Below are 20,193 nucleotides of genomic sequence, written 5' to 3'. Positions count from 1 at the left end.
CAAAGTATAAACTGCTTTTTTTTGCATCAAAGACTTTTTTTTGACTAACTTAGATTTAGATTTGGACAAATTATATTTTACATTTTTAGCATTTTTATGTAATCTAAGAAAAAAAGTAATCATTCTTTATTTGAATGTTTTCCAAAAATGTATTTGACGTTTATATTGAATCATTTTTTCATTTAAGTATACCAGAACAGACGGAGAAACAAAAAAACAAACAAAAAAAAACACACAAGCATTTAGGTTTTTTGCGTGGTTTTGTAAACAGGAAGTATCTTGACTTGGAGTTTCCGGTCACGTCTCGTCCTGCTGGGGGCGTGGTCACGTCTCTGACGCAACAGTTACGCTCCAGTGCCGAGATTTGAGCGTGACCGTTGCAGGATAACGGATCCAGGTGAATTCCAAGGTTTTTACCGGAAAGGAGGCGTCTGCCCGCGGAGTTCAGAGGAGGAGACGGGCGGGAGGTGCGAGGAGTGACCGCGGGGAGAGGAGCTGCCGTCCATCCGTGGAGGTTTGTTTACCCGGGAAAACATTTAGCTACTTAGGGTGTTATTAACAGGTTCCTCTAAGCAGGAATCATCTTAGGTCGAACCAAATAATCTTAATTTAAAAAACGAAATGGTTTAAATTTGTTCTGCTGACAAAAACAGTTAATAGATAATTATTGGGTGATAACAGATGAAGAGCTCGTATCAGCGTATTAAGCGGATTTTTCTCTTAAATTAAATATCTTTTTTTGTTTTGTATTTTTGTTCTTAAGTCAGCAGACCTTTGGTACCGTCCAAATGTTTTCTATTCAGGTTGTTTCTGCTGCTGCTTCTTATTCATTTATCCAATTAGTCGCAGCAGTAATCCCTGAGTTTGACCTGTCAGGAGTCAAAGGCTGCTGGGATGTTCATGAGGCGGTTTGAATGTTTACCAGAGGATCATCTTCATCTAGAATTCCTCTGTCCTTTTGATGCACATGGCAATTATTAATATTACAGAGGTTTAAAGCTGCAGGTTGTTCTCATTATCTGATATGTGAAGTATTACCACCAACCTTAAAGGTCTGAATTCAACACTTTGACATTTAATCTTTTTTTGTTTTGGTTTGAAAACCTTTTGTTTGTGTGAAAATATGATTTTTCTTTGTGAGTTTGTCGTGCCAGTATTTGTCCTGTTCAAGATTCAACTTCTTGTCCTTAGAAGCTGGAAAACGTGCTATAAACATAAACAACTTGTCCTAGGATAAAAGGTTCAGCTTCTTTCAAAGTTTCTTTCCACGTTTGTGTAGAAGTTTGAGTTCTAACATCTGTTTGTGGAACAAAAGCATCATTTACCAGATGTGAGGAGATGTTGGGAGTGACTGTGGACTCGGTGTGGAGAGCCTAAGGCTGTTTCTAAAAACCAACTACAGTAATTCTGTCTGAGGAGCAGCGATAGAATCGATTGAAGTTCTAGATCAAAACCTGGACACTAACTTTGCTGCATATCTGTGGGCTGAGCTTCCAGAACTGAAGGGAAATTACAGTTTCAAAGTAAAGTTTCGGCCAATTGATGTGATGTATTTTTTTAAAAGACCAGCTGTGTCTTGTGTTAAATGTCTGCATAGTTTATTTTAGGTTGATATAAATAAAAAGTTTCTGTTCCTGTTCTCCTGCAGACGCGGCGTTTCTCCATCCATGTCTGCCTGCAGGTGACCTACAGCTGAAGGTGAGAACCGCTCCACACCTTTAGAAAAGCACTTCTTACATATTTTAGTGATGAAGAACGTGCATCTTCATCCATCGGTCCAGACTGCATCTCAGCGTTGATGCCGTGTTGCTTTCAGCCCAGAGGATGAAAGCTAAATTTATCTGGAGCGTTTCATCCCTGCATTAAAAAAAAAGGTTTGATGCTCATTTAGGCCATTTTTCTGTGGACAGACACTCTCACATGAACCTCGCTGCAGTTCACGCACCAGCGGTCCTGCCTCTGCCATCACGTGTTGCCCGTGGTGACAGCCCACTTTCTCTCTCTCATCCCTTTTCTGTCATTAACCTATAGAAAAACGGAGACGGCTAAAAATAAAGTCCAGTTCATTCATTTCTACGGAGAAACTGACGCATCCTTTTTATTTAAATCTGTTTTTTTTTTATAATAAGGTTCCATTTATATAAAAATCCTTTTCACAAGAAATTAGGGCATCCATTTATTTTTTATCTCGAGCATCAAATTATTAAAAAAACACATTGACTTTAAACTAAATACATATATAATTATGTTGTTTTGGAAGCTTCCTGTCATTTCTCACAATTTAAAAAGAAAAAACTTCGTTTTATCAGATGCTTTTACTAAAAGTCTTTTTCTATTTTTAAATGTTTTTAAAAAGATAATATTAAATGGTTTTTTTTCTACCTAAACTGCTTTTAAATCAAATGGGTCCCATACCATGATTCTGCCACCAGTTTCCTTTAACAGCGACAGACATCTTTGGGTTTTCAGGTTTGAACAAACTTCAAAAACGGGACTTTCATATTCTTTTTATATAATTATGTAATGTATTTATTCAACCATCACTTTGTTTTTACTCTAAATTAAGTTTATTTTTTTTAAATAAAGTATTTTTCATTTCTAGAATCTGTTTTGTTTCTTCTCATTTTTCGTTTTTTAAGGTTAAATGATAAAACTGTCTATAAACAAATCATTTAAAAAATATCTTGAAATCTTTTTTGTTTCTAATGGATGGTATTTTATGATTTGTAATAATTTTATAAATCAGATAAAATCTTCAGTTTTTTTCTTTTATATTAATGGATCTTGTAGAACAGATGTTTTCTTCGTCTTCTTTCTTTGTTCATTTGGAAAGTTCTGTTTGTCTGCTGGACAATTTAGCAGCTTCTCCTCATCTCCATCCTGTCCTCTATGCTCTCCACCTTCTCTCCTCCATAATCTCTCCCTTCTCTGCTCCTTCCTCTCCTTCTTCTTCTTCTCCATCATCTCCCCCTTCTTTCCTCCTTCGTCTCCTCCATCCTCTCCTCCCTCCTTTCCTCCATCCTGTTTTCCACCCTCTCCTCCATCCTCTACTTCTTCCTCTCCTCCTTCATCTCTCCCTTCCCTTCTCCTTCGTCTCCTCCATTCTGTCTTACCTCCTTTCCTCCATCCTGTCCTCCTTTCTCTCCTCCATCCTCTCCTCCTTCCTCTCCTCCTTACTTTCTTCCATCATCTACCCCTTTTCTCCTCCTTCATCTCCCCCTTCTCTCCTCCCTCCTTTCCCCCTTCCTGTCCTCCTTCATCTTCCCTTTCATCTCCCCCTTCTTTCCTCCTTCGTATCCTCCATCCTCTCCTTCTACCTCTCCTCCCTCCTCTCTTCCCTCCTCTCCTCCTTCATCTTCCCTTTCATCTCTGCCTTCTCTCCTCCTTCATCTCCCCCTCTTTCCTCCTTCGTCTCCTCCATCCTCTCCTCCATCCTGTCCTCCTTCCTCTCCTCTCCTCCCTTCTCTCCTCTTCCTCTCCTCTCCTCCCTCCTCTCCTCCTCCTCTCCTCCTCCTCTCCTCCTCCTCTCCATTGTGCTGTCGTAGGAGCTGCTGCATTATTGAACATCAGACAGTGGGCTGAGGCAGGAGCAGATGGAGAGGAGGCGTGGGGGGGTCCAACACTGCGGGGAGCCGTGAGTCAGCAGGAAGCGAAAAAAGCAGTGGGAGGGAGGACGCGGCGAGTTCGCACGCAGCTTCAGGTGACACGGCAGGAGGGATCGGCGTCAAACGCCCCCTCCCTGCGACACCGATTGGACGCAGAAGGTCATGGAGCCGTCAGAAGATTAGCGCTCGCATCCTTGAGAGAGGACCGCCGCTCACACCTCCCCTGAAAAGATCAGGATCAGAGGAGCAGCGAAGAGCGAGGACAGCAGGAGCCGGGGCAGGATGGGGGAGAGCTATATGTACCAGCGCCTCCCCTACGCCAGAGGAGAGGGGGAGGGGGACGAGGAAGAGGAGAGGAGCAGGAGTGTCGGGGGGAAAATGGTAACAAGGAAGGAGATGGTGGGAGGAAGTGCAGCTGAGTTATTGTGTGTGTGTGCGGATAGATGTGTGTAGATCTATATGTGTGCATGTGTGGGTGTTTGCATGCATGTGCATGTGGCTATGGGTGTATGTGTGTGTACACATTTGTATGTGTGCTCATGACTGTGCACGTGTCTGCATGCATACGTTTGTGTGTCTGTCAATGCACGTACAGGTATGTGCGTGTGTGTGTGTGTTTATATGTAACTGTTAATGCAGAGTAATAAATTGATCTCTTTAGATCTTTTCTTTAAAAATGTGAATCTCTTTATAAATTTAGACAAGTCCCAAATATTTATTTTTACTGAATTATTTGAGTAGGAAATAAAACCAAATCTGCCCTCAGGATAAAAAGTAATTGCCCCATAGATGATGAACATGTTTGGCTTCACTGCAGGAAAAACTACAGGCATGTTTTTAACATGTTGTCACATGTTTCTATGCAGAATCTATAATATCTGAGGTTTCCTAACGTTTGTCCATCCATCCTCTGTTCACCTCACTGGGTTGCTGGAGCCTATCCTGGCTTCGTTCAGCTGCCACCTCCCATTGCAGGGCCAGAACGGGTCACATTTAGGAGTTTTTCAGTAAATCCGGGTCACATTTCGGTTCCAGTTTTAGCCTGGCTTCTCCAGACCCGTTTAGTTCAGACTTAATGGATCCATCAGGGACACCAAATCCAGGTTCTGATATGGTAGCAGCTCCATATTATCACACCGCCGCCACCATGTTCAGTGGTTCTCTGAAGCTGCAGAAACATCTGCTTCCTCACATGCACTTACTGAAAACCTGAAGGTGCTCCTTTTGTTTTGTTTTTTGGGGCATCAGTGATCTTTTGACTCACTTTAAAATAGACTTTTTTTTTTAAATCCTTAAGCTTTTTGGTTCTAGCTTCTAAAAATGGAAGAAATTAATTCTTGAAGTTTGAAGACATTAGCGATAAAAGATTGAATTTTGTAAAATGATCCAAACGCAAACAGTTTTGCATCATGACTCTGAGACTCCTCTGTAGAACCGAGTCAGAACCGAACAGGCTGACTCACAGAGGTCGGCGGCGTCCTGACAGACACCCAAACATTGCACTTTTATGCTGCTTTGGTTTAAAGTGTTGCTCTGGTTCGTTAAATATTCTTTTGTTCGTTTTTCTTTGTGAAGCTCTTTGCTTCGTGTGGAACATTCAAACTGCATGGCCTTTTTCTGCCCTCACTTCATATTTATTGGATGAAATGAGGGTTTTTGATGGATCTCCTGCAGTTTCTTCATGAGCATCACCGTCCAAAACGACCTGTGCACGTCAAACGTTTGTGTGTGTGTGTGTGTGTTGTGTGTGCAGATGCAGTGTGAAGAGGGCACGGAGTGGCTCCTGGAGCTGCTGACCGACGTGCAGCTGCAGCAGTATTTCCTGAGGATCCGTGACGAGCTCAACGTCACGCGGCTGTCGCACTTCGACTACGTCAAGAACGAAGATCTGGAGAAGATCGGCATGGGGCGGCCCGGTGAGTCGTCCTGCTTGCTGCGGGGATCATCTGTGAAGGGAAGATCCCCGCTGAGGCCGCTGTTTCTGCTGCTGCAGGTCAGAGGAGGCTGTGGGAGGCCGTCAAGAGGAGGAGAGCTCTTTATAAGCGCAAATCCTGGATGAGTAAGGTGATGAAACGCCACCATCCAAAAAGCAAAAACCATCATTGATAGACTATGAGATCATTGTTTGCTGACGCGCGTTTAGTCCTTGATGTTCACACTGGGCGAGCAGGGAGGGCTGTCTTCTTATTTTCTTCTTCTACTGTTTACCAGCGCATGTCCACCACCTACAGTCACAAGAGTCTGGTGCGAAATGTCAAAGCGGTGCAAATCTAGTAAATCTAGCTCCAGGCTAGCTCTATTATTATCTATGAAAGTCTTGGCGTCATAGAATTCTATGGTGTCAAATTAGAGTCTAAAGTATTGCGCATCAAAACAGTAAAACTGTGCATCAAAACCCCAAATCTGCGAATCAAAATGCATAAATTAATCAGACAATACACGGGCAATTATTCCCAGGTTGACATGACCGATCCTGACACTGTGGTAAAAAAAATCGATTTTGTTTAATCCATAAAAGTCATGAAAAGAGCTGGAAACCCCGCTAGCATTGAGCTAGCTAGCATGCTAACACGGGAGAACAATGGTGATAGTTTCATGCAACGTCTAACTTTCTAACATCTTTTTTCACTAGCAGCTACTGGTGGAGCTCCTCATCTGACTGTGCTGGCGTCCTCTGGTTAAATAAAGTACAAGTTTGATCGTTTAATATAGTAAAAGATATGAAAAACATGAAAACTTACCGGAACATTCTAAACTGGTCTGTTGACGTAAGGCTCGGTGTTATTCGGCAGCCAATGAGCTTCTGGATATCAGGGATGTCCCGCCTCCCCTCCCCTTGACTGACATGACACTGTTTTTACGTGTCGACAGGTTTTGGAATCAAAACCGCAAAAAATAAAAGCGCAACTCAAAAAGATAATTTCAAAATAAAACTGCAACTCAAAAACAGGATTTCAGAATGGCGAGAAAACAAATCGGCAGCTGAGAAATAGGATTGTGCTTTGGGGAAAGGCTTTTGGTTGCAAATTGTGGGTTTTGGTTCTCAATTTATACATTTTGATTCGCAGATTTGGGGTTTTGATGCGCGGTTTTACTGTTTTGATGCGCAATACTTTAGACTCTAATTTGACACCATAGAATTCCAGCCGGACACAAACCACAGCTATTCATTTTTTGCTCTATGGTCAATTTTCCAACGGTTGGCACTTTAAAATTGTACGCCGTCCAAACGTCACGACTGAATCCAAGTCTCTGATTGGTCAAAGTTCGACTTGGTTTAACTTTCGACGCTCGTTTAACAGCCGCTCGTTTTTCTACGTAGAGACTGGAAACAGTCATGGAAACTTACATAGCTACACGTGAACGTGGGAGTTTTGAACACGGAAGTCCAAATCACGCTTTTAGGTGCTTTTCATTGAACTCGCGTTGCAGAGGGCGCTGTGAACGCAGCATCAGAGAACTGGAGCGAGTGAGCGTGACGTCACACAGAGACAATGATTTACGTCTTCCTTCAACCAAAGGAAGTCAATTCAGTCGCCATTATTTCCGCAATACAACCGCCGCCATGTTGGTGCCAGACGGCGTTAGACGGTCTGATTGGTCCGTTTATAACTCGAAAAACTTGAACTGCATCTGGTCTGGGGAAAAAAAAGATCAACGTATCAGAGCCAGAATCGTAGAATGACCAACAGCTGTTCATTTCTCTAAGGGATAGGTACTTCCTGTTTGGAATGCCAGGGGGGCGGAGTCACTTGTTCTAAAAGTTTAAAAGTTGATTGTTTTAAATTGACTTACTCTGTAAAAGCACTTGGGATTGTTTACATTAAAGAAAATGACCTTCAGAAATGTATAGAAATATGAATCGGATTCGTGTTCGTGACGGCTCACTAATGGATTCCTTTGTGCTGATGGGCCTGCAGGTCTTCCCAGTGAAGCGTCTCGACTCGGACTCCCCGCAGACCTTCCCCTCGGGGGCGGCGTCCCTGGCGGGTCCAGCCGGCAGCGAGCCGGGAGCCTCGCTCACCTGCCTGATCAGAGAGCCGGAGCTGCAGCTGTTGGAGCGCCTCGGGGACGGCACGTTCGGGGTGGTGCGGCGAGGGGAGTGGACCGCGCCCAACGGCAGAGTGGTCAGACTCACGCCACGTCAATGGACCAACACTAACAGAAAACATCATGTGTCTGCTTATAGCTGAATAAAGTACAGCCTAAAGCAGGGGGGGGGGGCAAACTATGGCCTGCGGGCCGTAAAAGTGAGACAAAGGAAAATGTCAGAAATAACATGGGAAACATGTTTTATGCACTTTGCTGTAAATAATATAAACAATGGTAAATAATCGCATATTCAGCCTACCGGTATATAAAGTACATGTAGACAAATGAAAAAGCTTATGGTTTACTTTTTATTATATTCAGTTAAAACTCGTGTTTCTCCTCAGAACACAGAAAAAGTGTTTAAATGAACACAAATAAATAAAACCCATTTAAACTCTGTTCATTATCATGATCTAGTTTATAATTGACTCTTTTGAAGCCTTTATTTTTCCACAGAGCTGCAGAAAATCGTAGGAAATTTGAGTTTCTGCTCCGTCCCTTCATGTCTCAGGAAGTCCTCTTGAACTTTGCAGCTGTCGGTGGCGGTGAAGTGTCTGAAGACCGGAGTTCTGGACTCGGACGGTCTGGACGACTTCATCCGAGAAGTGAACGCCATGCACTCGCTGAACCACCAGAACCTCATCCGGCTGTACGGGATCGTCCTGACGCAGCCCATGAAGATGGTGATGCCCGCTCTGCAGAATGACGGACTCTGTGGAGTGGGATCCAGAACGGTTCCTCAGCTTCCCCTCTGCTGTGTGTTCTGGTGCAGGTGACTGAGCTGGCTCCTCTGGGCTCCCTGCAGGACCGCCTCCGCAAGCGTCAGGGTCACATCCTCATCCTGCTGCTGTGCAACTACGCCATACAGGTCAGGACCGCGTGAACTCCTGCCGTCTGTAGTCTGCCCTCTGGAGGTGTTTGAGTCCCAGCTCCCTCTGCAGGTAGCTTGTGGAATGGCGTACCTGGAGAAGAGGCGGTTCCTCCACAGAGACCTGGCCGCCCGCAACGTCCTGCTGTCCAGCAACGAGGCGGTGAAAATCGGAGACTTTGGCCTGATGAGGGCGCTGCCTTCACACACGGACCATTACATCATGGAAGAAGGCCACAAGATCCCGTTCCCATGGTGATGAGGGCAGGGTGGCGGTTTGTCCGTCACTGCGAGTCTTTTCTCTGAATCCCGTCTTCCCGCTTCAGGTGTGCTCCAGAGTCCCTGAAGTCCCGGTCCTTCTCCCACGCCTCCGACACCTGGATGTTTGGGGTGACGCTGTGGGAGATGTTCTCCCACGGACAGGAGCCGTGGCTCGGCCTGAACGGAAGCCAGGTGAAACCGCGCTCTCCTCAGGTCTCCTCAGTCTGCACAGCTGAAGTCAGGAACAAGAAGGTTTTCCGTTGTGGCTGCAGATCCTACACAAAGTGGACGTGGAGGCCGAGAGGCTCTGCAAACCCGCCGACTGTCCTCAGGACATTTACAACGTCATGCTGCAGTGCTGGAGCCCCACACCTGAAGACAGGCCCACCTTCATCGCCCTCAGAGACTTCCTGCTGGAGGTCAGGCTCCCAGATGTTCCAGATGTTCTGTGAGAGAGAAACGGAACGCGGGTCACGCGAAGGCCCTGCAGAGAGCGCCCTCTACAGGGGAGGTTTCCTTTTAGTGATAACAGGGGGTAATCTGCATCACCTGAGTCAGAGCAGAAAACATACAGATGTTGAGGCTTAAAAAGATTCTCATGATCATATTTCTGTCTCAGAACTGGACACCTTATTCATTTTTCATTTAAATTCATCAAGAAATGAACGGCCGCTGTACCTACATGTTTACTGCACGTTCTCAGTCCTACCTCTGCTGATTACCTGGATCAGGTGAGTCCGGCCAATCAGAGGAAGCGACAGCAGACGTATAAAATGTGGCCCTCTGGTTTAAGGGAAGCTCAGTGTACGAACACGCTATCTGAGTTTAATAAAGAAATCTTTTTTCTTCTCTCCTTTGGGTAAAAACCCGTTTTCTACCGTTCTGCAGACGATGCCCACCGACATGAGAGCTCTGCAGGACTTTGAGGAGGAGGGCAAACTCCAGATCAAAATGAACGACGTCATCACCATCATCGAGGGAAGGTTGGTGAAGCCTGAGACTCGTTTTCTCCACCGTCTTCTACAGCTGTGCAGCATCACAGGAACGCTGAAGGCAGATCCTTACAGACTACGAGAACGAAGGAAGCTTTTGACTTGTTTTTGTGCCACTCCGGTCATATTTTGATCAAAGCGTTCCCAGTGGTCCTTTAATTAGGATGAAGCAGTTTTTAGACCAAATCCAAAACATGTCATTTTCTAGGACGTAGTTTCTGCAGAGCGGCAGGAGTTTGTGAAAAATTCACCTCTGAGTTGTGGGCGGGACTTCTGCTGCAAAGAAACCCCGCCCCTTTCCCTCACAACCAGTGCAACAACAATGGTGATCAATATCGTAGCTATCCAGCCTGTTCAGACAGGAAATTTAAGACGTTCATGGATTTATTTGTCTGCAGGTGGATGCATCAGAAGGGGGCGGAGCCGGGAGCTTGTGGCCCCGCCCAGTGTATTTTCTGCACCACAAATAGGATATTCTTTCTTAATCTCCTGATTCTCAACAATTTGAATAAAGAAATTAATTTTTAAGCCTAATTTTCTGCATATATGTCCTCCATCATGACAAGAACGTGTCAAAAACACAATTTTCCTTGGAGGGGTCTTTAAAACCAGGTTTGATACAAGAAGAGTAAAAGCTTTTTATGCGGCCAAAGAGAAGCAGAGATATTTTTAAGCATTGATGATCTTTATAAGACTGAAACTTCTTCTTTAGTCGGAACAACATTGAGAGGCTTCTCCATTTGTCCCCCCCCCCCACACCGGACGTGGTTTTCTGTGACGCTGACAGAACTGGCTTCACTTCTGCAGGGCGGAGCATTACTGGTGGCGAGGTCAGAACAGGAGGACGCTGCGCATCGGTCAGTTTCCTCGCCACGTGGTCACGTCGGTGGCGGGCCTCTCTGCCCAGGACATCAGCCGCCCCCTCAAACACTCCTTCATCCACACCGGACACGGAGACACGGACCCCAACAGGAGCTGGGGCCACGCCGACCGCATAGACAGGTCAGCCCAGAGCCTTTGATCGGCCACACGAGACTAAAACGCGCAGATGATTGACAGAAAAAGCACAAGAAACTGCAGAATGAAGATGACATAAAACCAAAACTGTGGATAAAAAACACCTTTTATGGTATGTTATGCTATCTTTCCGTCTAACCAGAACAGCTAAAAGACAAAAATCGACATCATTTAGAAGAAATGACCAAAACTTCAACTTAGATATGAAATTTATTTAAGCTAAAGTTAGAGAAATGCATTTACACTATTTTGAAATTGTAAGTTTTGAAAGTGATATTCTTCTGTGATGAAGCAGGAAAATGAATTTTGGTAAAACAAAAGTTAATTTTCTGTATTTGGTTTGTGAGCAGTTGGGTGCAGTAATACCGCCGCTGTCCACTGGAGGGCAGCAGAGCACCATGCAATTATCTGTCACCCCCCCCTAATAGGTGGATTGTCTGTGATGTCGGGTCTGTTTCTGTCTCTAGTCTGTACTTGGGGAACCCTATGGATCCTCCGGACGTCCTGGGCTTAGATTCTGGCACTTCTAGACCGACCAAACTCCCGAACCGTTCAAAGAGTAAACATTCTCCGTTGTCAGTCGAAACACGCCATGACGGTGTCAGTGAAACTCAGCTAACGGTTCAAACCTGTCCTCCACAGAGCAGCCCCCTCCTCGACCCCCCCAGCCCGCGATCCTGCTGAAAAGTGAGTTTTCCTCTTTACTCCCAGCATTCCCTATGCTCGGCCCTGACCGTCCCGCCTGTGTCCAGAGCCCTTCTACGACTCGGTGATGGACGACTATGAAAACGACGATGAGGCCGGTGCTTCATCGGGGTTGAAGAAGCTGGGGGCTTCTCTGGGCCTGAAGCTGCGTCCGTGGGAGTGCAGCGGCGTGCGCGCCGCCAAAAGTGAGGTGTCGCTCATCGACTTCACCGACGACAGCTTCAGCTCCACCACGCCCTCCCCGCTCACAGAGTCCCGCCCCCTGGATGACGAGACACTGAAGGTTTGAGATCTGTTCCGCTTTTTGCCTTTGACTGATTGTAGATCGTAGGTCCAGGTCAGGTCTGTGCTGCAGAGCCAGAGGAAAGCCTCTGAGAAGGTTCTGGTCTCAGACCGTCCCCCTTTGGTAGATGCTGCGGTTTTCTGAGATCCAGTCAGAGCGAAAACGTCTCTGTGAAACAGAACCTTCTGAAGGATTATGTCATTGAAATCAGTGGTCCCCATCCCGCGGGAAGCTGACCGGGCACCGCGGTCCATGGGACACTTGGTACCTAGACACAGAAAACATACAGTAACGTTCATTATTTCCCTTTATTGTTTGATTCTGAAGTAAGTTTTATTTAGAAGAATTCTGGATTCTGCCCGCCACATCCATGCCTGACTTACTCCCCCTTTTTTATTTATTTTTTTAACTTGTCCTGTCCAACAACTGAGCAAACAGATGAGGACTGAAGGCCTTTTGTGTTGGACAGATTTTACTGCTACAGAAAGAGGTTAGAGAGAGTAAGAATGACTTACTCCCTCTAATATATTTGCTGAGTACCTAAAGCGGCTGGTCTGACCGCTAAAGGTCTAAAGTTAATTTAAAAAATAAAATAAACGTGTTTTGAGAGTTTCTTTGTGCAGAAAAGAGCCAAAGGAAAGAAGAACCTTGGAGTCCAGATTTAAGTTGTTCCAACACACCGAGGTCTGCACACAAACAGACTCTATAATGTTGACCAGGGTGCTGCTAATGAAGTTGAATTCACTGTGGATTTATGTTTATTAATATTATAATTATATGTAAAAAAATACCAGTTTTATGACCATATCATCTTATTTTGTAGAATTTATCTGCCTCATCTTTAAAGCTGGGCGTAGCTGAAGTTGGCGTCGGGTTTTTAGCTTCCACTCTGCCAATTAAGGAAAAAACGACAGGAAAGTCGAAAAGTTCAAAGAAAGTTTAAACAATTTGCAGAAAATAAAATACAATAAAGTCAATGATGTGTGGAAACTTGTCAGGAGTTAAAAACTTGATCACAGAAAATAAAAGTTAATTTTGAATGAAAGCAAAATAGGATGAATTTTTTCCCCTTTAACGATAATCTGAGCCTGAAGCAAGTTTTGTTAAAATCTATGAAGACGCCTCGTAGAATGTTAGCAATTTAAAAACAACTTCTACAAATCAACAAGTTAATTTCATTGAATCTTCATCATTTGTTGAGCATCTACAGACATTTTCAATCTGTCTTTTTAAATCGTGTTCCGCGCAGGAGCATTTTAGTTTGAAAGGTAGATTTTTCGGAAACCAATCCAATCCAATCCACTTTATTTATATAGCACATTTCTCAAACTGGCAGTTTCCAAAGTGCTGTACAGTGACCAAAAACCAGACAAAAGATTGCCAAACAAATTAAAAACAAAGTACACCAGTAAAATGGATAAAAAAAATAAAATAAAAACAAGATAAAAACACAGATAAATACAGATAAAAAAACAGTAAAAACACAGAGGACCACACAACTCATGCGGTGTTAAAAGCTAGAGAGTAAAAATAAAGATTCCAACTTTGGCTTCATAACGACCGGAGATTATTTTGAATCCTAGGAAAACGCTGATCAGCTGATGTGTTTTTAAAAACATCCAAGCCAACGATAATAAAAGCAAAACTGAACTGCAAATGTCTTTATTTTTATCACTTTGTAATAATCCTTTAAAAACTATTTTCAACTTAAAATAACGTTAACGTTTAGACCTAAACTCTTCGCCTACATTTGTGTAGAGTTTTGGTTTCTTTCAGCTTCAGATCTTCTGACTAACATGATGATCATGATTGATTATCGACCTGTAATGCTTGAAATGAACGGCTCCGATATCCATCATCAGTGTTTTACTTTTGCGTTGTACAGTTTGGATCCATCCCATCAGGCTTCATCATCATTGTGTGTTTTCCTCAAAGGAGTCAGAACTCGTCACATTTATTGGATTTGTCTGTGGGTTCGCTGCCTCAGCGGCAGAAACGATTCACTTCCTGATCGGAGTTCAGAGCAGGAATCATCAGCTTCATTTCATCTGTGAGGTTTGGAAATCTGCAGAGAGCGTGTCAGAGCTGTCAAACCGCCTCACCTTTACTCTGAAGGGCACGCCTGTCAACGTTTAAACGTCCTCTCAAAGGTCAGCCGCCGCCGCACTGCTGACCCGTCTGCAGGAGGAGAGGAGTTGGCTGCTCCCCCTGCTGGAGAGACCAGGAAAGACGCTGCAGTTCACATCTGTTTAGTCTCCGTCTGGAACTGAGCATGCTCAGTAACCTTCCCTCTGAGAGCAGAGCGTCTGGATGATGAGGGATCAGTGATGCCTTGGACATCTGCCATGGGGGGGTTCACAGCTGGAGTCAGCCTTCCATCAATCTGTAGCAGAAACCCTCCTCAGGTCCAGATGTGGTTTGAAAATGTTCACTAAGATGAAGATTTAGGCAGAAAGAGCAAACGAGTGAAGCTGTTTCAGCTTCAAGTAGAAACGACACGTAACTTTTAAATACCGCCCTCATTTCCCCTCATTTCACCTCATTTCACCTCATTTTACCTCCGGTTACCTGCTTAATCCAATTAAAACAAACCACAAATTGAAGATTGGACTCTGCTTTCTTGGGAATGAACGGACGCAGAAACTTTCAGAGAAAGTCTTTGAACATGTACGCCTTCCAGGAAGTTAAGATGGAAGGATGGGATAACCGCTGACCCACAGCCCAGAGATCCAAACACTCTGCTCCCTCTCAGGACACGCCCTCCATCCTGGACTGGCCTCTTCCTCAGCCGACCTACGACGAGGTCTCCGTGGAGCCCGACGAGCCGTCCGAGGACCAGGAGGTGCTGTCCATCAACAAGAGGGCGAACGAGGAGGCCAAGGAGCAGCAGGGGTCCGGCATGCCGGGCAGGAGCGAGTCCCAGTCGGCGGACCTCTTCAAGGAGCTGCAGAGGGAGGTGAGTGTCTGCTTCCTCGTTTTGTCTGTGAGCTTTCTGGTTCTTCTGGACCTTCAGGCCTCCTCACGCTAAACAGAGGAATCAAACCACCGACGCTGCCTCGACTCAGCGGAAAACTGACGTTCTTTGTGTTCCTCATGAGGAACATCTGATCAGGGTTCCGTCTTCATGAAATCTGTCTCTCCTCTCAGGTGATGGTGAAGCTTCAGGTTCCCATGGCAACGGGCCGATCGCTCCCATCCTCTCCCACCCCCATGCCTCTGACCCCCCTTGGCCCCCACCGTCAGATCTGCCTGCCGCCCCCCTCGTCTGCCTCATCCTCCTTCACCCCCTGCTTTGAGGATCGACCGACCCTGCCTCCCCGTAGCCCCGTCCCCCCCCTGCGGCCATCCAAACCCAGCCTCTCCACACGCCCCCCCTACCAGCAGGCCCGCTCCAGCTCCATCTCCCTAGGCGACGGGAAGGACACACCCCCACAGATCCCGCCGAGGGACCACCCCTTTTCTCAGCCCGGCTCTCGCTCCTCGTCGCCGCTCCCAGCAGCCCCGCCCCTCTCCTCTGTCCCCGTCGCTCTGCCACCTCCCCCCGTCTCTATCTCCCCAAGACGGACAGCTGGACTCCTGGGGCCCCTCCTGTCCGCCAGCCCCCCCTCCTCCTCCTCTTCCTCCACCTACCAAACAGCATCTTTACATCAGGGAGCCTCTTCTTACGCCGCCTCCTCCTCCTCCTTACTGGATCCTCTCTCTTTTCGGGAGGGGCGTGGCCTTTCCCTGTTGATGGAAAGCTCACAAAGCTCCGCCCCAATCCCACTTCCAGAGAGACCAGCTTTCCTGGAGAGGTCAGTTTGTTTACCAACTTATGGTTTTCTTTCATGTTTGGAAAGTGTTTGGATCAGAACCCTGCAGATCCAGGATCTGCAAGGTTTGGATCAGAACCCTGCAGATCCAGGATCTGCAAGGTTTGGATCAGAACCCTGCAGATCCAGGATCTGCAAGGTTTGGATCAGAACCCTGCAGATCCAGGATCTGCAAGGTTTGGATCAGAACCCTGCAGATCCAGGATCTGCAAGGCGCCACATTAGGCGTGAATTAACCAGATTCTAAATCCACATGAAAACAGTCGTTTAAAAACTTCAATCAGGTTCTTTTTGCATTAAGTTGTCCTAAACGTTTAAATCATGCATGAAATGCATTGTTGTCTCTAAGCTTATTATGGGATGGTCGCGCTGACGTCCTCAGACGTTTCCTCTTCCTGTTCTCAGATATGGTACGGCCAACATGGCGGCCGTCAAACCCATGGTGCAGCAGCAGCCGGGCGGAGCCAAACCAAACTCCTCCCACAACAACAACAACGGGCGGGCCAGCGTTCCCAGCATGCAACAGGAGCAGAGCATCTCACAGGTGAGAGCGGCAGCAGGTTCTTCTCGTTGGTCCTCCTGAATGCGCCGCAGGTGGAGGAATCCCCCGCTTCACTGCAGCGGGTCGGCGCCGCCTTTATTCTACAAAATCCTCCTTTAGAACGTTGGAGGAACGATCATGAACTTTGTAGATCTTCAGTTTATGTTTCTCAATGTTCTTTGTATTTATATTAATTAGAATTTTTACAAATAATTGAACATTGCAGTTCTATTTCCTGCTTCTAAAAAGTTTTTTTGTGGATTTTTAACTTTTTCTTCTCTTTACGATGTGATGTTAAATGTTTCAGGTCCAAGGAGCCGTGCACGGCGTCACCACAGAGGAGTGTCGCGCCGCTCTGCAGAGCCACGGCTGGAGCGTGCAGCCGGCCATCAACCATCTGAAGGTCTGCACTTCCACGCAGGAAAGCGGGTTTCTGACCGTCAAGCCCAAACCAGAAACCAGTTCTTGTGTCATGACCATGCAGCCGGCGCCGGAGCTTTAGAAAGATTTCATGCTTTTAATTGTTACCCCCGTTTCACGCCGTATGTGGCTAAATCTGAACGTACCATTTATTTAAGGCAAAACTTAACCCAGAAAAGAAATATCTTTTTATGTTTAATTAGAACTAAATTCAGGCCTGAAGGGGTTAATGATGTCATGATGTTAACCATCATTTATTTACTTTAGCTGCTTTATCATTGGAAGAATTTTTTTCATTTAAATGTCTTTATTTTTTTATCATTATTTGTGTTTTGTGAATTAACATTTCTGAGGCGTCTTTAGGTCTTTATGTTGGTTATAAAAAATGTTGAGAGAAAATCTGTAAAAAACATCAAACAGAAGCTGAAAGTTTAATTTGGATTTGAAGTCCTCTGGTCCAATCCGGGAACCAGTAATCCCAGTTTAATCTGACAATAGATCCTGACCCAACAGTTTACTTTTTCATGAGCCCCCCCCCCCCGATTAAAACCAGGACGATCTCAAACATCCTGGACACTAGAACAGAAGACTGTGTCAGGCTTTTATTCTGAAAGGCTTGCGTCAGTAAGGTCGGATGTTTCTGCTGAAACAGCCGGTTGTGTTTGTGTTGTTTTCCTGTGGAATCAAACCCTCGGTTGAGTTAGTCGCCTCCTTCATGTCTTGGACTGTTGTGTCTTGGAAGTGTTGGTGAGGGGTCGGGTGGGGGGGAGACGATCCTCTGAGGAGAACCAGGAGCTGAGAAATAAAAGCAGTCGTCATTACAACAGGATAACGCTCATCCCTGTCATTTCTGCCCCAGGTGGAGCAGCTATTCTGCCTGGGACTGCGTTCCAGAGCGCAGTGCGAGGAGCTGCTGCAGGGCTGCCAGTGGAACCTGGAGCGGGCCGGCGCCGCCATGCTGGACGCCTGCGGACCGCCTCACGACAGGTGAGCCAAGGCCAGAAGGAAACCATCCCCCCGGGCGGCGTTTTGATGCAGCAAAAACAAACACAAATAAAGTCAGAAGTAGAGCGAAAAACACCAACTGTACCTGCCACCATCATCAGGGGGGCGGGGTTTACCGGAGCGGATGTATATGGAAGTTTGTTTTCATCTTGTAGGTGGATGAAGACAAGATGAATCAATGATCTACAGGCAGCGTGGAAGGTTCCTCTATGCCTCCAGAGTTTCACCGTCTCCAAATTTATGAGTTTCACCAAACCTTCTGACAAATGCAGCACATGAAGGCTTTAGCTTCTTTTCTCCCATCATCCTTTGCTCTCTTTTCAAATCATTCTCCTAAAGCGACACACATGCCTTTAGTTTGTGATCCCCTTCTTCTGTTGGTTTTTATCTTTTAAAAGTGAAGATCTGTTTTGTACAGACGAATGCTGCGTTTAGCTCTTCTCTTTACTAACGAGGTGAATGAACGGTTGATCGGCGCTGTTTGGATCCATTCCTCACACTGATGAGTCTGTGTGTTTCAACAGGAAGACTCAGTGAACGTCGCCCTGCCGCCCGCTGACGCACAGCTCCACCGAACGATGAACGGAGGCCAACGCGCTTCGCCTTCTGGGCCGCCGAACCCGCATCTGCACGTGCACGCTTCACGCTCGCCAAAAAAGCTGCTCATCCACCATCCTGCAGAGACTAGAGAACATGGAGGTCAACGTTCTGCAGCATCAAATGGGATCTTTTGTGTCTTTTGTCAGAAGCAGCAGAAATCTGTTTCTGATGCCAGCTGGGCAACAACAGGGTACCAAACATCCTCATCAATATTTATTACATTCTAAAACGCCGTTCCATCCATCCCCTCTGTGGAAAGAGATCAGCAGCTCCACAGCAGACGCCGACTTCACAGACTGACTATTGATAGATGGAAGAAAGGCGCCGACCCAACAACGAATGGCGACCTTCCATTCCACGCTCCGCTCTTCTGTTCCTGCTGCTTCCAGCTGTTTTAGGGGAAACTAATAAACGTGTTTTAGTGAAATAAACTGCTTTTTGTTACATTATTCCAAGTATTTTAATTTTAATGTAAAAATACAGATTTTTTTTTGTAAAGGAATGTCATCGTTTTATTTAAAGCTTTCTGGATAACTTTGAAAAGTTTACGCCGATGTTTGTTTTTATGACATAAACAGAGACTTGAGACTCAGACTGGAGTCTCACTGAACTCTAAAGTCCAGAGATTTGAAGTTTGTGAGCTAAGTTGACTTATTCTCATGTTTTAGCTCCATGTGGTGTAAAAATAAAAGCTGCTTTTTTGTAAAAGATTCTCACAGAAACCCTGTCTACACATTATTGTCTCCCACAAGCTTCTTAATGTGAGTAAAAGGACAATAAATGTTACTTTAATTTAGAGTTTCAACACTTGAAGGTCAATGCAAAGACTTGACTTGGACCTTCAGAATCGGACTTGTGAAAGTTGGACCCGGGAAGCATTTACGGCTTCAAAAGTCATGCTTCAACAGTGAAAGAAAACTTTATCAACAATTTGCTAAATGAGACAAAATCCAACCATTGATTTTTCTAAACCTTCCTAATTGTTTCAGGGTGTTGCTGGAGCCTATCCCCACTACTGTTAGGTTTGCAGAGACACAACTACCCCCCCTGAAGGTGTCACTAATCAACCTATGGGGCAGATTTTTGGTCTGTGGGAGGAAGCCAGACATGCAAGTATAATGGACGCATCTGGGATTTGATCCAGGAGGTTTTTGCTGCGAGGTGAGAGTGGTGACCTCTACAAAAACAATCTCCAACATCAATCCCTTTTCAAAAGCGTGAAAAAAGGAAGGCTGAAGAGTGTCGGCCATGTTGACTGGAGTTTCCGCCGTCTGCCTGCCGGTTCCGCCGTAAAGGAAAGTTTTTTGTTCGGTCCAAACTTACATTTAAAAAAAAGAAGCAAAATGTTATTTCAGCCATTATATCCTGTATCTGAGAACTGGAGGAAATGAGTGTGAAGCCACACACAGAAAAAGGAAACGTTTCTAAGACGACCACTTTCACCTTCCTTCATTCATAACCCGTTTTGTCCCTTTCAGGCTTCCGAGGGTGCTGGAGCCTATCCTGGCCACTCGTGGGCAAAGGCAGGCGATTCTGATTGGTCCGTTTATTTGAACAACAGAAAAATATCATGAAAAAAAGCATGATCAAGAAGATGGTGAAATATCCAGAACGGTTCTTCTGACCAATAGAATAACTGAGTGAGTAAAGCTGTTTATTTCTCTATAGAAGATTTCTGGATTCTTGGAGCGGTTGGTACTTCCTGTTTGGAACGCCAGCGGGAGGAGTCGCTCAGTCCAGTTTTCAGAGACTGTACAGTCAATGATCTAAAGCCCGCCTCCAAACACACACATCTTCATTAATAATGTTTATAAAACAGCTTTGACAGCAGTCTAGACCAGTGTTTTTCAACCAGTGTGCCGCGGCACACTAGTGTGCCGTGAGAAATTGCCCTCATTAACTGATCTAAAAGCAATTACCATCTCCAGGAAATCAGCTCTTTGTTCATCCATACAGGCCCTGATAAAACACTGAGAAGTTAAGAATATGAAA

General features: G+C 45.5%; 1 protein-coding gene across 2 annotated transcripts; it reads left to right on the top strand.

The window, feature by feature from the left end:
- Positions 1 to 350: 350 nt before the first annotated feature.
- Positions 351 to 18,923, top strand: LOC101171868 (activated CDC42 kinase 1). 2 transcript variants are annotated; one of them, XM_020712474.2, is made up of 22 exons: positions 351 to 514; positions 1,649 to 1,698; positions 3,546 to 3,986; positions 5,359 to 5,521; positions 5,599 to 5,669; positions 7,526 to 7,732; positions 8,231 to 8,380; positions 8,470 to 8,565; positions 8,639 to 8,820; positions 8,892 to 9,018; positions 9,099 to 9,245; positions 9,715 to 9,809; positions 10,626 to 10,820; positions 11,303 to 11,394; positions 11,478 to 11,522; positions 11,588 to 11,823; positions 14,576 to 14,779; positions 14,971 to 15,617; positions 16,041 to 16,179; positions 16,484 to 16,579; positions 17,456 to 17,583; positions 18,126 to 18,923. In XM_020712474.2, exons 3-22 carry the CDS (start codon positions 3,888 to 3,890, stop codon positions 18,136 to 18,138), a joined length of 3,132 nt encoding a protein of 1,043 aa, XP_020568133.1. In that variant the 5' UTR covers positions 351 to 514; positions 1,649 to 1,698; positions 3,546 to 3,887; the 3' UTR covers positions 18,139 to 18,923. The 2 variants fall into 2 exon arrangements, with proteins under 2 accessions (XP_020568133.1, XP_020568134.1); XM_020712475.2 differs by lacking the exon at positions 3,546 to 3,986 and having other exon boundaries at positions 352 to 514.
- The last annotated feature ends 1,270 nt before the right edge of the window (positions 18,924 to 20,193 follow it).

The sequence above is a fragment of the Oryzias latipes genome, chromosome 20 (assembly GCF_002234675.1).
Source record: "Oryzias latipes chromosome 20, ASM223467v1".
Classification (NCBI taxonomy): Eukaryota; Metazoa; Chordata; class Actinopteri; order Beloniformes; family Adrianichthyidae; genus Oryzias; species Oryzias latipes.
The sequence above is the reverse complement of the archived record's forward strand: the minus strand, read 5'-3'. Positions and strand labels throughout refer to the sequence as shown.

What these genes read in the sequence shown, in the direction of transcription:
- LOC101171868 (XM_020712474.2), top strand. Translation starts at nt 3,888, where the DNA reads ATGGGGGAGAGCTATATGTACCAGCGCCTCCCCTACGCCAGAGGAGAG. An exon ending in GCAAATCCTGGATGAGTAAG is followed by an intron (nt 5,670 to 7,525) that starts GTGATGAAACGC and finishes ATGGGCCTGCAG; the next exon opens with GTCTTCCCAGTGAAGCGTCT. An exon ending in AGGAGCAGAGCATCTCACAG is followed by an intron (nt 16,180 to 16,483) that starts GTGAGAGCGGCA and finishes TAAATGTTTCAG; the next exon opens with GTCCAAGGAGCCGTGCACGG.